Consider the following 12,868-nt stretch of genomic DNA (forward strand, 5'->3'; position numbering starts at 1 on the left):
TTCGAGAATCAAACAACAATTTGAACATGTTATTGAACTCCAAATTCATCATATAATATACCAAAATGATCAGGAAGAAAATATCTACATAATTCAAGCATCAAATCATACAAACAACATCAAGAACAAAAATTCCTATTTTAATCATTAAATAATTCGAATTAAAATAATTAAATAATAAAATCACCTTGATTTCTGCACTGAAATGGATGATTGATTATGAAAGAACTTTTCGAGAGTTTCGATTTGATATATGGCACGCTTGATTCTGAATTCGATAACGTCTTCGTTTGTGAGTTTGATTTTTATGAACGCGGTGACTTTAGGGGGTTTTCTCTGTACTTTCTATGTTTTTACTGGTTGATTATGATTATACAAATAAAATAAAATAAGAAAAGGGATATTTATATATATGGAATATTAATACGCATTGGATCGTATTGGAACGAAAAAGAAGTTACTTAGCCGCAAAGTAACTGCAAAAATGATCCGATTGATTAATATTTTGGATAATTATCATCCTGTTTTGGATAATTATCAAAAATTTTGGATAACTATTAAAATTTTTGGATAATTATCAAGACCGGGCTTCTTATATAACACTTTATACGAAAATAATGTTATTGGAATGATTATCGTATCAAAAAATTTACGCCGGGACGTGCACGGGTCAAACCGTAATCCCGATTGAAAAAGTCAAAACACGGAAAATGACCGGAATTATCAGATTAGGTTAGGAAGGAGTTTTTCGAAGAGTTTCGGGTTGTAAAAACGCAAAAACGGTTAAAGTTGAACGATTTCCAGTTTTATAAAATAGTTTTGTAATTATTGAGAAAATAATTAATAAATTCATAAATCATTATAAAATCATACAACACTCCAAAAATTACGAGAAAAATATCACAATTATCCATATTTTATTATGGACATATTAAAATTAACATACCTATACTTTACCATATATAAAGATTCACATATCAACACCAATCATCAGATAATTCACCAAAACTCACATAATAATCGCATAATAATTATTTATCGGCAAAAATAATTACACACTATGTCCCAGATATTACAGTGAGGGTGCTGGAGAGGTAGAGAACTGAAGAGTATCTTCGTCGAAAAAGTTCATCTCATCATGAAGAAGTGATAAGTTCTCCACAGGCGCGCCCTCAGAGTTAGGGGAAGTAGGCGCACCCTGAGATGGACTGGAGGAGATCTCCCTATAAAAGACTTTGGATGGGCTTGCACCAACATTAACTCCAATCTTTGTGTTCCTATATCTTTCTGCATTTAAAGACTCTAACCTATCATCATCATCGAATCCTGTCTCAACAGAAGCATGTGATCTCTCTTTTTGGACTAGTTTTTGTTTGCCACGTCTTCGAGATAAAGGGACGTTGTCCATGGAGGAACTATTTGAAGAATCTGCCATCAAGTTTCCTTCTTTGGATTCTTGGACAAGGCGCGCCACCCGGTTTAAAAACTCAGGAGTATGGTGGGCGTTTGGAGGTTGAGGTTTGAAGTAAGTGTTAGGAGGAGAATAAATCCCAAGGTTTGAGAGAAATTCCTTGAAGGGATTAAAAGGAAAAGACGCGCCCTCGTCTTACAGCTGTCAAAAGAAAAGCAAAAATCATTGAGGGCACGTCCAATTCAAAAAAAGAAGAAGAAAATATAATAATTAAATAGTAGAAGGCATGCATTGAGAAGATAGTATACCCCATTCATAAATTATAAATATTGAATTAGGTTAAAAAACATCTGTCTTATTAATCTTTAAAGACGCGCCCTGCGCAAAGATGGCACGCCCAGTAAAAGTTGTGTCTATTACAACACAGTATAAAGGTTACTTAAAAAAGAAAGGGAAGGCGCACCCTATCAAAGATTAAAAGGGAAAAGGAGATTGAAGGATAAGGCGCGCCTTGACAAGGAAAGTTATGCTTTATACTTAAAATTTAAGTACACTATTGATGGATAAACGGGATGGCGTGCCCTAGGCTGTTGGCGCGCCCTAGATAAATTTTGCGATATATGCGCTCTAAACCCAAATTGGGCATATAATAATAACGGTTAAAATTTTTAAAAATATAAATTTGAAATTTTTAACTCTATGATTTCAGATCTAAACTGCTAAAATCTGAACATATATAATATATATACGCAGATATATACACATATATATAAACACAAATACATACACATTAAAGAATGGGTTATTAACAAGAAGACGAATAGTTTATATGGCATATATAGTGATTTACTTGATGAAACTCAGAGATATGTGAAGCTTTGTGTACCTTTTTGATCGATGAGAAGATTGACCAGAAAGGATTAAAGAAATGGTGAAGGAAAAGGCTAGTTCTGAACAAGTGTTTCTCCCGCCGGTATGGTGGTTTTAGGAAGAAACGTAAAGTAAGACAGATAGAATGAAGTAAAAAAGTAAAAAAAGTGATTATGTCCGGTATTTATAGATGAAAGGACATGTAATGAACCGTCAATCATGTTGGTCACGATTTCCGAAAAAGAAGGGGAACCGTTTTTGAAAACCGTTTGAAATTCCAAAGACGCGCCCTCTTGAAGGCGCGCCTTTTCTGAAAATCAAACATTTATCAAAGAGTGAATGATGAAAAGGAAGCTCCAAGTTTCCTGGAGACGCGCCCTGTTGAAGGCGCACCATGTAAGGAGATATAGATAAATACATAAGTTTATACAAATTCTGATAAGGACGATTAAAAATTATAATCCCATTTTAAATAGCATATGGAATTTTGGGGTAGTTGTTATGCCTGAAATTTGGTATAAACCCTATCTAGGTCAAAATCAGATAATGTGATCAAAATTGAGATATAAATGGCTTGAATTAAGGATAAAACAAGGAAAGTTACCTTTATGTCAAGGGAATAGGCGTGCCCTTTGAATAAGGGAAGGTGCGCCCTGTGTATTAGATAAATAAGAGGGCTGTTTGTTGAATGTAAACCATGAAGATTGAAGGCGCACCCTCGTGGGAGGAGGAAGGCGCACCCTCATGGGAGGAGGAAGGCGCGCCCTGTTTTTTAAGAAGACTTTAAGAGATTCTTTGAGCATATCTTTTGCCAATAGAAGGCCTTAGGGCGCGTTCTAAGGTAATAAGAATGACTTGATGAGATATTAGCTTGACTGTTTGGACGGGTTTTCTGGATGATTCAAGGAAGATGGAGATGATTATCTCACCTATTTGTTGCAGGCACTCTATTGAATAACTCTTTCCTGTAATGCAACCACATGAAGGCGGTGTCCGTGGTCAGAGACCTCCAGGGGTATGCCTGGACGGAAGGCCTCCTCCTGTAGTCAATGAGTGTCCTCATTGGGGATGCGGTATAAATTCGGGTGTGTGCTTTGGGAGCTCTATCTCTGTAGTCAACGGGTGTCCTCGTTGGGAGACTTCGGAGTATCCTGCATTTTGCACCCAAAATCTAGGGATCACTTGTCCTGCAATCTGGTAGGGGCTCCTTATCCGGGGGACAAGGATGCGTCCAACATTTTGGGTGAACCACAGCTATACCTGCGTCCACAGATTAGAGAAACAGCTGGTAGCGGAGGGTTATCCTTGGCCTGAGAGATGCCTTACCGTGAAGTCTCGAAACCGCGGACGAGGCTTGTGCCTTTGTGGTTGGGCCTCATCGGCGAAAATTCCTAAAACTAGTAGAAAACGGTTTGCAGTAGGTTTCCTACTGGGCCTCGGGACAAGAGATCTAAGCCCATTAGGTTTCTTGTTCCCCAAGAACTACGTTGGCTTGATCCCTATAAATAGGGATACGTAGGCAAATTGTAAGGGGTTAGAAGCGAGAGCGCAAAGGAGTCACCACTAACCCTAAGTAATCTCAGCTACCAATAATCACAAACACCAAACACTGTTCATAGAATTCGACAATTACTGTTCACGTTTTCCGACAAAAAATCACCTTTATAGATTTTGTTTTCGGCTAGAAATCTCGAATTTTGTTGTTACCAAATTTTTTCGTCAACGGCACTCTGGAAAGGTTTGGGGTTACATCATAAACAAGGGAAATTAGAACAATCATGGGTGTCAGTTTGAAGTGATAAAACAGAACTCTATTTACTCATCAAAGACAATTACATCAAACTTAATTAGAACTAATCATTGACAAACAATGTGCGTCCTGTGCCGATCTAGAAAAAAAGAAGAAGCCTGTGTCATGATGCCTACTAGGGCAGATTTATCACTTCAATGATGGGTGATTGGTGGAGGGACTAAACATGCCGAGTACTGAAGTGACTTATAACTGCATTAAAATATTTCTTGAACAGGAATACATGTTCTAAATATTAGGCATTCAGGCATCAATAGCTGCGTACTTTTTGTTGAAGGTAAATTTTGTATACGGAGTCCACAATATCATTGAAAGGTCATGCTGGGTGGAAAGATGTGTATCTATTGCTTTTTCACTATGTCACAAATTCGAATCCAAGACAACTATAAGGATGTGTTGATATGTGAGACGGTGCATTGAGTGCTGACTTTTTTTTATTTTGTTTTGTTTAATCCATAACATCTCAATATCATATTATTGGTGGTATAACTTAAAGAAAAAGATAAATAATCCCTCAACAAATTCATGACTTGTGTGGTGAAATGATTTGGCATAAATATAAAAGCTCCCATCTAGATTCTAAACAGATTCAACTTTGGTATCCCTGCGCTTTCCATCAAAAGCCTAATCCATCCATGACTTGTTGACATTGGAGTCGGTTACAGATTGACATTCGTCTACTTTTTTCTCATATACAAGGTAAACAAAATATTATTCTATATAGTAATTTCTCTGGTTCGGATACAATGGGTTTTTCTCCCCAACTCAGCTGATTTGCTGGCAGTCAATGTCATTTAAATGACTTGCTCATTGTCCTCTCTAAAAACATGTAAAAAGGAAGGTGTTCATATTTATACTAAGGATATCTTACCCCTACACCTTTAAATATATATGTTATTTTACCAGGTTATCTATCTTGCCCATAAGGAATTGTAACCAAGTTCCATTGCAGGCGTGCTTCTAGTGTACATATTGGTTGGTGCTTTTCGGTATTTTAAGATAATTAATATTACAGTGTTTCCATTTCAACCTGCAGAAAATGTAAGCCAGTTTATTAATAAACTATTATAGTATTCTCAAGGGTATTTACCAGGTTGCAGGTTATATATCATCAAGGATGTCAACTTAAGTAGCCGTAACAATGTGATTCAGTAATGGATAACAAAATTTGAAATTCATTCATTCTTTTTTCTGAAAGGAGAGCTAGAAAAATTCTACTACTACACAGAAGCTATATTTTTTTTCTTTTTGTACTATATTTACCATTTTTCTTTTCTCTAATCCTTTAGCAGTAAATTACACAGTCATGTACTAATAAAACACTATCTCTTAACCGGAATATGTCGCTTTGGCTGGATGGCTGTGGACATTACTTGCAACCTGTTTGTTATTTCTGTAAATGATGGCCTTGATGCTGGATCAGGTGACCAGCACTCCTCCATCAACTTTTTCCACTCAGCATCGCACCGTGTAGGAATAGGTGGTCGAAGTGCGTTGTTTACAATTCCACCTTCAGTAGAAATACTTTAGATTTTACTTGTACTTCAAAGAAAACATTGTTAAAATAAAAGCTACAGGCGTTCAATTTTGCAGTTTCCTAAACAAGAAGGCAGTCTTTCTCATTGAGGAAACTAATCTTCTAACACCTAACAAATGCTACATATTGGAGATATGAATGGTATCGGTCACATGGTAATGACGAGATTAAGCTAGACTCTGGAATCTCGATGAAGCTTCTTTTGACTAAATGAGTAAACTTTTAGCACAAAGTAGATTACCGAGAGCTCACTAAGCTGAGTAAATGTATAGCACAAACAGGATATCATATAGCTCAGAGATATACCAGAAAATGTTGTATATGGAGAATTTGGTGAAAGATGGGTTACAAAGAAACATTACCACACGGTCCACACCTACATATTGATGTTAGTGAAGTACTAAAATACATTTACTTTTGTAGATGATTTCTCATTTGTGCAAATAGATCACAAATTTTCCTAGAGGAGCCTAGGAGGTCATCTTCTGGTTCCGGGGCACGCAATATTCATAATAGAGATCTATGTAAAGGAATTTTACAAAAGGTAGTCACTGTTAAGTTATCAGCTCTCTAAAACCTTAAGGTGCTTGAGGAAGACTTAATATATTCATATATGTTCTAACAGTCCCCTTCACTACTCAACCCCATCCTTTGAATTATATATTTTAGAGTAATGGGGTAGGAGTGTTCAAAACTTGAGACCTCTCATTAATTGAGTCTTGATACTATGTTAGTGATCAACTCTCCCAAAAATTTAGGTGTTAGGAGGATGACTAAAATGAATCGTTTTCATGTAAGAGTTACGTGTAGAACCTTAGATAAACTACACGAGCTTACCTATAATGGCACCGCAATGCATATTTGCATATGGCTCCTCCCCTGTCAAGATCTCCCACATTGCGATACCAAAAGAGTACACATCAACCTGTCATTAATTAATATGATGCGCCGGACAAGAAAAAACGGGTTAGTGAGGATGACTTTACTTGAAGCTTTGATAAAGGTAACAATCATTCCTATAAAGAAAAATATAATCTAACCTTCTCAGAGACCCGACTACTGCTACCATTAAGTAGCTCCGGAGCCATCCATGGAAGTGTTCCTCTTACTCCGCCTGAAACGAGTGTGTTACGCTTGATTCTTGACAGTCCAAAATCACCTACCTGCAGAGAATAAGAACATATTTCAGAGAATAATGTTAAATAAAAAAAGAAGTTACAATATCTGATTTAATTGACAAGGTTGCAAGTGTAAGCTGAACTTAGACATCCTATTAAGAACAAATCTGAAACTATTGACCTCCAGTAAAAAAAGCAGCAAAAACTGTGATAGAATTTTTAATTATGAGATAAACATATAATTTTTGGGAACTTGAGATTAACATTTCTAACTAAAACAATTCTTTATGCAAGTACCTTGCATATAGGTCGTCTAGGATCGCCTAAATTGACGAGCAAGTTGTCACATTTCAAATCAAAGTGTACTATATTTTTCATATGTAAATACTCCATTCCAAATGCAGCATCTCGTGCAATCATAAGCTTTCTACGAGGGTCCAGTGCTCTGTGTAATAAAGTAATATAAGGTTCTGTAGATATCAAAATTGGCAAAGGATGAGGAATAATAAAATTCACCAACTTACCTGTCCTTCTTCACAAGAACATGTCGCAGAGAACCATTGACCATGAACTCAGTTACCGTGGCCAATGTTCCCTCAGGTCCATCAGGAACCACCCCATAGAATGCTACCACATTTGGATGGTGAAGTTTAGACAATATTTGAGCTTCTCTCCAGAAGTCTTTGCTCTTACAAAAGTAGTGATATCATTGAGTCAATGAATAGTAGCATCTTTTATTTTTCTACAGAAAATGTGTCATTCATTTTTTTTATATGTGAAATTCTAATATAGTTTTTTTCCATAATTAATATTAAACTTTAAACATATTTTTTATAACTCTTTAAATGTGACAAATTACATATTTACAAAGCTCTTGAGATAGAAAACTCACTAGTCGCTCTTGCTCTGATGATCTTCCAGCAAAACAACTCTTTTTTATTCGTTTGATAGCAACATCTGTACCTCTCCACTTCCCATGATAGACTGTTCCATATGTACCTGATCCCAACTCTTGTAACTCTTCAAGATCAGCATTCCTTATGATCTGCACATCGAAAGATCCTACTAATAACTGTACATCATAATCATTTGTTTGCAGAAGTTTGAACAAAGCATATAAGATAGCTTAAGAAAGTGAATTAGGCGATGTGCCAATGAGGAGAGAGATTCTACATAAAAGACATGTATGTTATTACATAAATTTTTTAATTAATATTCTAGTACCAACCTGCAAGTTATAAATGCCTGCTTCCATTTCAAGTAGCACAGTTTCACTTATAAATTCACCTTTTTCAGCACCTATAGGATCCTACAATGGTAGGGTAGCAACATAAATCCTATTTTTTTTAAAAAAAATACTGAGTTCAATCAATATTTAAATAGTAAAGGGATGCTACCTTGAACTCAGAATCTAGGTCCAGCAGCTCTGATTCTGTGTCACTTGTACTAGGTTCATCTTGTACAAATGGGACAACTCCAGAAGCTGAAGGCACGTCAGGAGGCAAGTTGTCGGTTACATCCTCCACAACAACCGGCACTCTCAGCATAGTACTTCCATCATGATTTTCCAATTGCGCTGATTCGACATATATGGTGGATTTTTCTATATCAGCACCACTTTGTCTATGAGTCATCACTTCCTCATATGAATAAGCTACTTTAGCTAAAACATCATCTGTGACTGGACTAAGCTCCAATAGATTAGTCACAGTCCGATCATCCTTGTTCAACTTTAAGCTGTTATCCGTCCCATCTCGTGATGACTTATGAAGTTTAACTCTTAAGTTTGGATCAAAGTGCACGTTTTCCAACTTCATCCTGGGCACCAGGCCATGAGTTTGTCCTACTTCAGTAGCGTTTCTCTCAGAAAAGTTCTGATTTTGGCCAAAAAGAGAATCTTTATTTGCTACAAAATTTATCATATCTTCATCCCATTCGATACATGTCTTTCTAGCATCTGATGGCTGCAAAGTAAATAAATCTGTAGTCTCACTCTGTTGCATTCTCCATTCCCGTGACAAACTTGATGTAGCATCAGAGGGTAATCTTTCAAGTTCACTGGTGGATAAGGATGCCATTATTCCCTTTTTCAAATAGTAATCAGGCCTATCTTTGTGTTTCATTTCAAAGTGAGCTATTTCGCGATGAGAATGTGGAAGTTTGGAGTCAGATAATGAATCAGTTTTATTCTGATAACGAAAGTTTTCAGAATGAATTGCCAACTTGTCGAGCATATAGTTATCAGTTTGGGTATCTTCACCTTGATTACATAGCGGGGAAGATGGATCAAGGTCAATAAGAGGGGTGTCCTTATGGTTTAATTCTGTTAAATATATGTCTTGATTATGACAATACATTTTCTCATTTTCTCTTCTGTTTGAAGCACATTGAGTGCTTCCTTCATAACCGTCTTCTACTGTACCTACCTCATAGATTTTCATAGGCGAATTGTTCTGAGTTTTCATCTGCATGGGACCAGAAAATGAAGGCAAACGGACAAGTGGCATCCCTCTATGACGTGGTGAATTGTAAACCTGAGGATTTAGGTTGGAAAGCATCATGTTCCCGTTCATGGAGCTTCCACCATCCCGATTCTCCCATGGATGAAATTTTGGTGAATCTCTTCGAAATGTTGGACTATTATCCAAGTTAACTCCCCTATAACCTGTTAAGCTCTCTCTACTTGAGCTTTTATGAAGACTTTGGTCTTGCATTCCATTGACAGCGATAACATATTGATAGTCTGCATCAGCATGTTGCACTGTCCTTGTGTCAAGAGGACATGAGTTTTCAGAGTCATTAGTAGTTACAAGAAAGATCCTCAGCCGTTGAGAGCTTCTTTGAAGATCATGATATTCATCTATCATTAGAAGCAGGTCCTCATCAGACGATACCGAAATAAGTGCATCAAGATCTTCACCAGGGAGCTGGTATTTAATTGTGTGAGGCTGATTGCAGATTGCAAAAGTTTTCCTCATGAGTTCCATGTAAGTTACATTTTCCCTAAATGATATGATACGTGTGTCACCACCTACATATCTAAGCTTCCCATCATTAGGCCTTGGCAGTATTCTTCCTCCATAGCTGCAAAGAAATTTCACTTTTCCAGAGAAAGAGTAACCATCCAAAACTCCAGAATCATCATACCCAAAATTGCGCTGGTACGAGTTAGGAGAACCTGATTTACAAGCTGGTGAAGACTGGTAAGAAAAAGGAGAATTTGACTTATGGACAGGAGTAGCAGGACTTTGAGTAGCTATATCACACATACTTTCATTAGACAATGATCTTCGTCTTCTCGCTTCAATTGAACCGCCACTCTTTTCATTACAATCAGGCGGTTGATTATTATCAACATAAAATCCCACCCTGTGTTTATATTGATCCATATCAATGCCACCACGTGGCGAGACACGGTCTCTGAGAAACTCAGGTGAGAATTCTTCACCAGTTTGCACTGATATGTTAAGTAGAAGTCTATTATTCCCATTTCTGTTATCTGCTTGTTCAACATAATCCTTAGACTTTTCGCCTGAAGTCCCAGGAACTTCACTTGTCATTGTCCCCAGATAAAATCAACAACCATTTAAAGGTGATAAACATTAAAGCCCTTCAAATGCTCTTCTAAACCAATATTACCACAACATTCTTCACTCCTTGGAGAAATTTAATTCTCCAAAACTCACTCGATGCAATAAATTCAATCAAAGAAGTAATTAAGATGGGGTTCAACAATCTAATAATCCTTCCAAGAAAGCCGAAATTTACAAAAAATCAAGCCTAAATGTCAGCCAAAATCTAGAACAAGGTAGAATATGTTCAATAGTTTCCAAGCACAAACATGGTCCACAGCTACCAAAATCCCACAACATATATAGCCAACCTCCAAAACTTTGCTCAAAATAAAAAAATTATTGCAGGATATATACCTATATTAACAAACGGGAATGTGATTAATTCAAAGCATCAGATTTTCATGCACAAATAAAACGAAAACAGCCTAATTATCACAAATCATATGCATAAAAAAACAAAAACACCCATAATATGATATCACATAAAAATTATTAATTTACCTCTTTTATATGTAACAAACTGTAGTAGCTAATGATTTGGACTTTCTATGCATGTTTAGTGCAGAAAATGAAGATGATATCGTGATTAACAGAAGCGAAAATTCAAATAATTGGTAGAACATAAGGTTTTGTTGTTGTTCTTCGACTTGCAGGTTTGATGGAGAAAGCGAGGTTGCATAGGTTTCGAAAGAAATGGCTTAAATTACGCGCCATCGATCTTTATTTTCTTTTTTCTATATGTAATGACAATAATATAACTAAACTATTTTTTTTTCATGTCTTTTTTAATTTTTTCATGTCTTTTCTTCCATTAATTTTTTCTGCCTTTTCCCTTGATTAGGCTTCCTTTTAATCACAGAGATGTTTCTGTTTATATTCAATAATCAGTACAACGGAAGAAGCCTAATTTACATTTTATTAATTTGTTTAATTTACATATATTATTAATCTATTTTAATCGGGGACCGCCGAAACCCAATTTTTGACTTTAAATGCCTGGACTGTATATAGGTAACAAAGCTTGGATTGGAGTTGCTGTAACGAATGCCGCTTATACTTTGTATCATGAAAATTATAGTTAATTAATAATTTAGTTTATAATTAACGGAAAAATTTAGTTAACAAAGATTGAAATTTCGCGGCCGTAATCAAGATCTGCTGCGGTGGTTGGTGATTGGAGAACTCACCAAAATTCGTTTGATTTGTGTTAAGAAACGGCTGAGATTGCTAAGATTTATATTTGCCTTCTGAGAGCTCTTAAATAAGTGCTCTCACAATATGCCTACTCATAATTCTCGGGGACAAGAATCCTAAATGGACTTGGATTCTCATTTCGTGGCCCAATAGAAGTTGTCGAAACAACTTCCTATTACAACTTAAAAATTAATTTGCGTTAGGAGTGCCCGACGATGTGGCCTAGTCACAAAGGCCCAAAACTCGGTTACGACTTTGGGACTTCATCGTCCTAATCCGCTACTGCTACTTCCATCGATCGTAATCGCAGTTATAATCATAACTTACCACAAATGTCAAAGCGCATCCTTACCCCCCGATGAGGATAACCACCAGACTACATGGCAAGTGATCCCAAGCGTAGAAGTGCAAAGTGTGAGATAACCCCAGAGTCTCCCGTCGAGTACAACCCGCCGAATATAGAGACAGGGCTATCAAAGCACACTAAATGTTTACGACCGTTCCCAACGAGGAAAACCCGTAAGACTATATAATGACGCATTTGTTACATTTTTCCGGGACGTCAGGCTCCCGGAGGGCCTTTCCTTCTTCGGGCGCGCCCTATGAAGGGTTTAGAGTCCTCTGAAGTCCTCTCCCATGCTTAGGGTGTAAGGATTGAGATGAGAATAAAATATATTATTATATAATTTTGTGGCTTATGTGTAATTTCAGTGAATTAATAAAAGAGTAAATACAAATGTCTTGTTCCAATTTAACGAGTCAATAAAGGGTTTAAGATATGTTTTGAAAGTATAACTGGGTCAGTTATTGTCGGGCCGTCAGATGGGACGTGACCAGTTATGCAAAAAGTGGATTTAACGAAAATATTGAGAATAAGGAATAAGTGAGTTATATTAAGCTATGAAAGATATCGAGTTCTCTGTGTATTTGTATTATATGGATTCGAATTTGCAGATGTTATATTGTTATTTGAATTACCGGATATTTGATATAAGAGTAATCAATTATAAAAGGGAAATTATATGTTAAAGTGTATGAATACGAATTGTGGTTGATCTTATCATGTGAATATATGTTATTGATGGTTATGTGTGTGAATATGTGATTTGCGAGTTTTTAATATATTTTTAAAAATGATTTATTTGGTAAAAATAAGGATTATTTGATCCTTACATATTATTATAAAATTATCAGAGTATGATCAAAGTGTGAAATTTATTTTATTATCCCTGAAATAGTTCTAGAGACTTTTTAAAAATGATAGTGGAATTTATTTTGATGTCCAGGTATTTTAAAATGATTTTTAAAAGTTTATTTCTATTATTAGAGATTTATTTATAAAATTCATTAAAA

At 36.1% G+C, this 12,868-nt stretch overlaps 1 protein-coding gene across 1 annotated transcript; it reads right to left on the minus strand.

The window, feature by feature from the left end:
• Positions 1 to 5,248: 5,248 nt before the first annotated feature.
• LOC141719519 (RAF-like serine/threonine-protein kinase 20) lies at positions 5,249 to 10,677 on the minus strand. The gene is made up of 8 exons (XM_074521897.1): positions 8,144 to 10,677; positions 7,975 to 8,055; positions 7,639 to 7,791; positions 7,271 to 7,434; positions 7,044 to 7,191; positions 6,669 to 6,791; positions 6,466 to 6,553; positions 5,249 to 5,601 (listed from the first exon to the last, which is right to left on the minus strand). The coding sequence occupies exons 1-8, from the start codon at positions 10,304 to 10,306 to the stop codon at positions 5,414 to 5,416; spliced, it is 3,108 nt and encodes a 1,035-aa protein (XP_074377998.1). The 5' UTR covers positions 10,307 to 10,677; the 3' UTR covers positions 5,249 to 5,413.
• Between the last annotated feature and the right edge of the window lie 2,191 nt (positions 10,678 to 12,868).

The sequence above is a fragment of the Apium graveolens genome, chromosome 4, assembly GCF_009905375.1.
Source record: "Apium graveolens cultivar Ventura chromosome 4, ASM990537v1, whole genome shotgun sequence".
NCBI lineage: Eukaryota > Viridiplantae > Streptophyta > Magnoliopsida > Apiales > Apiaceae > Apium > Apium graveolens.

Bases quoted from the DNA above. Each gene is read 5' to 3' on its own strand.
- LOC141719519 (XM_074521897.1), bottom strand. From the start codon at position 10,306: ATGACAAGTGAAGTTCCTGGGACTTCAGGCGAAAAGTCTAAGGATTAT. The intron at 7,435-7,638 runs GTGAGTTTTCTA...TACTTTTGTAAG, and splicing joins CATCAGAGCAAGAGCGACTA to AGCAAAGACTTCTGGAGAGA. The intron at 7,192-7,270 runs GTAAGTTGGTGA...TTTATTACACAG, and splicing joins GTTCTTGTGAAGAAGGACAG to AGCACTGGACCCTCGTAGAA.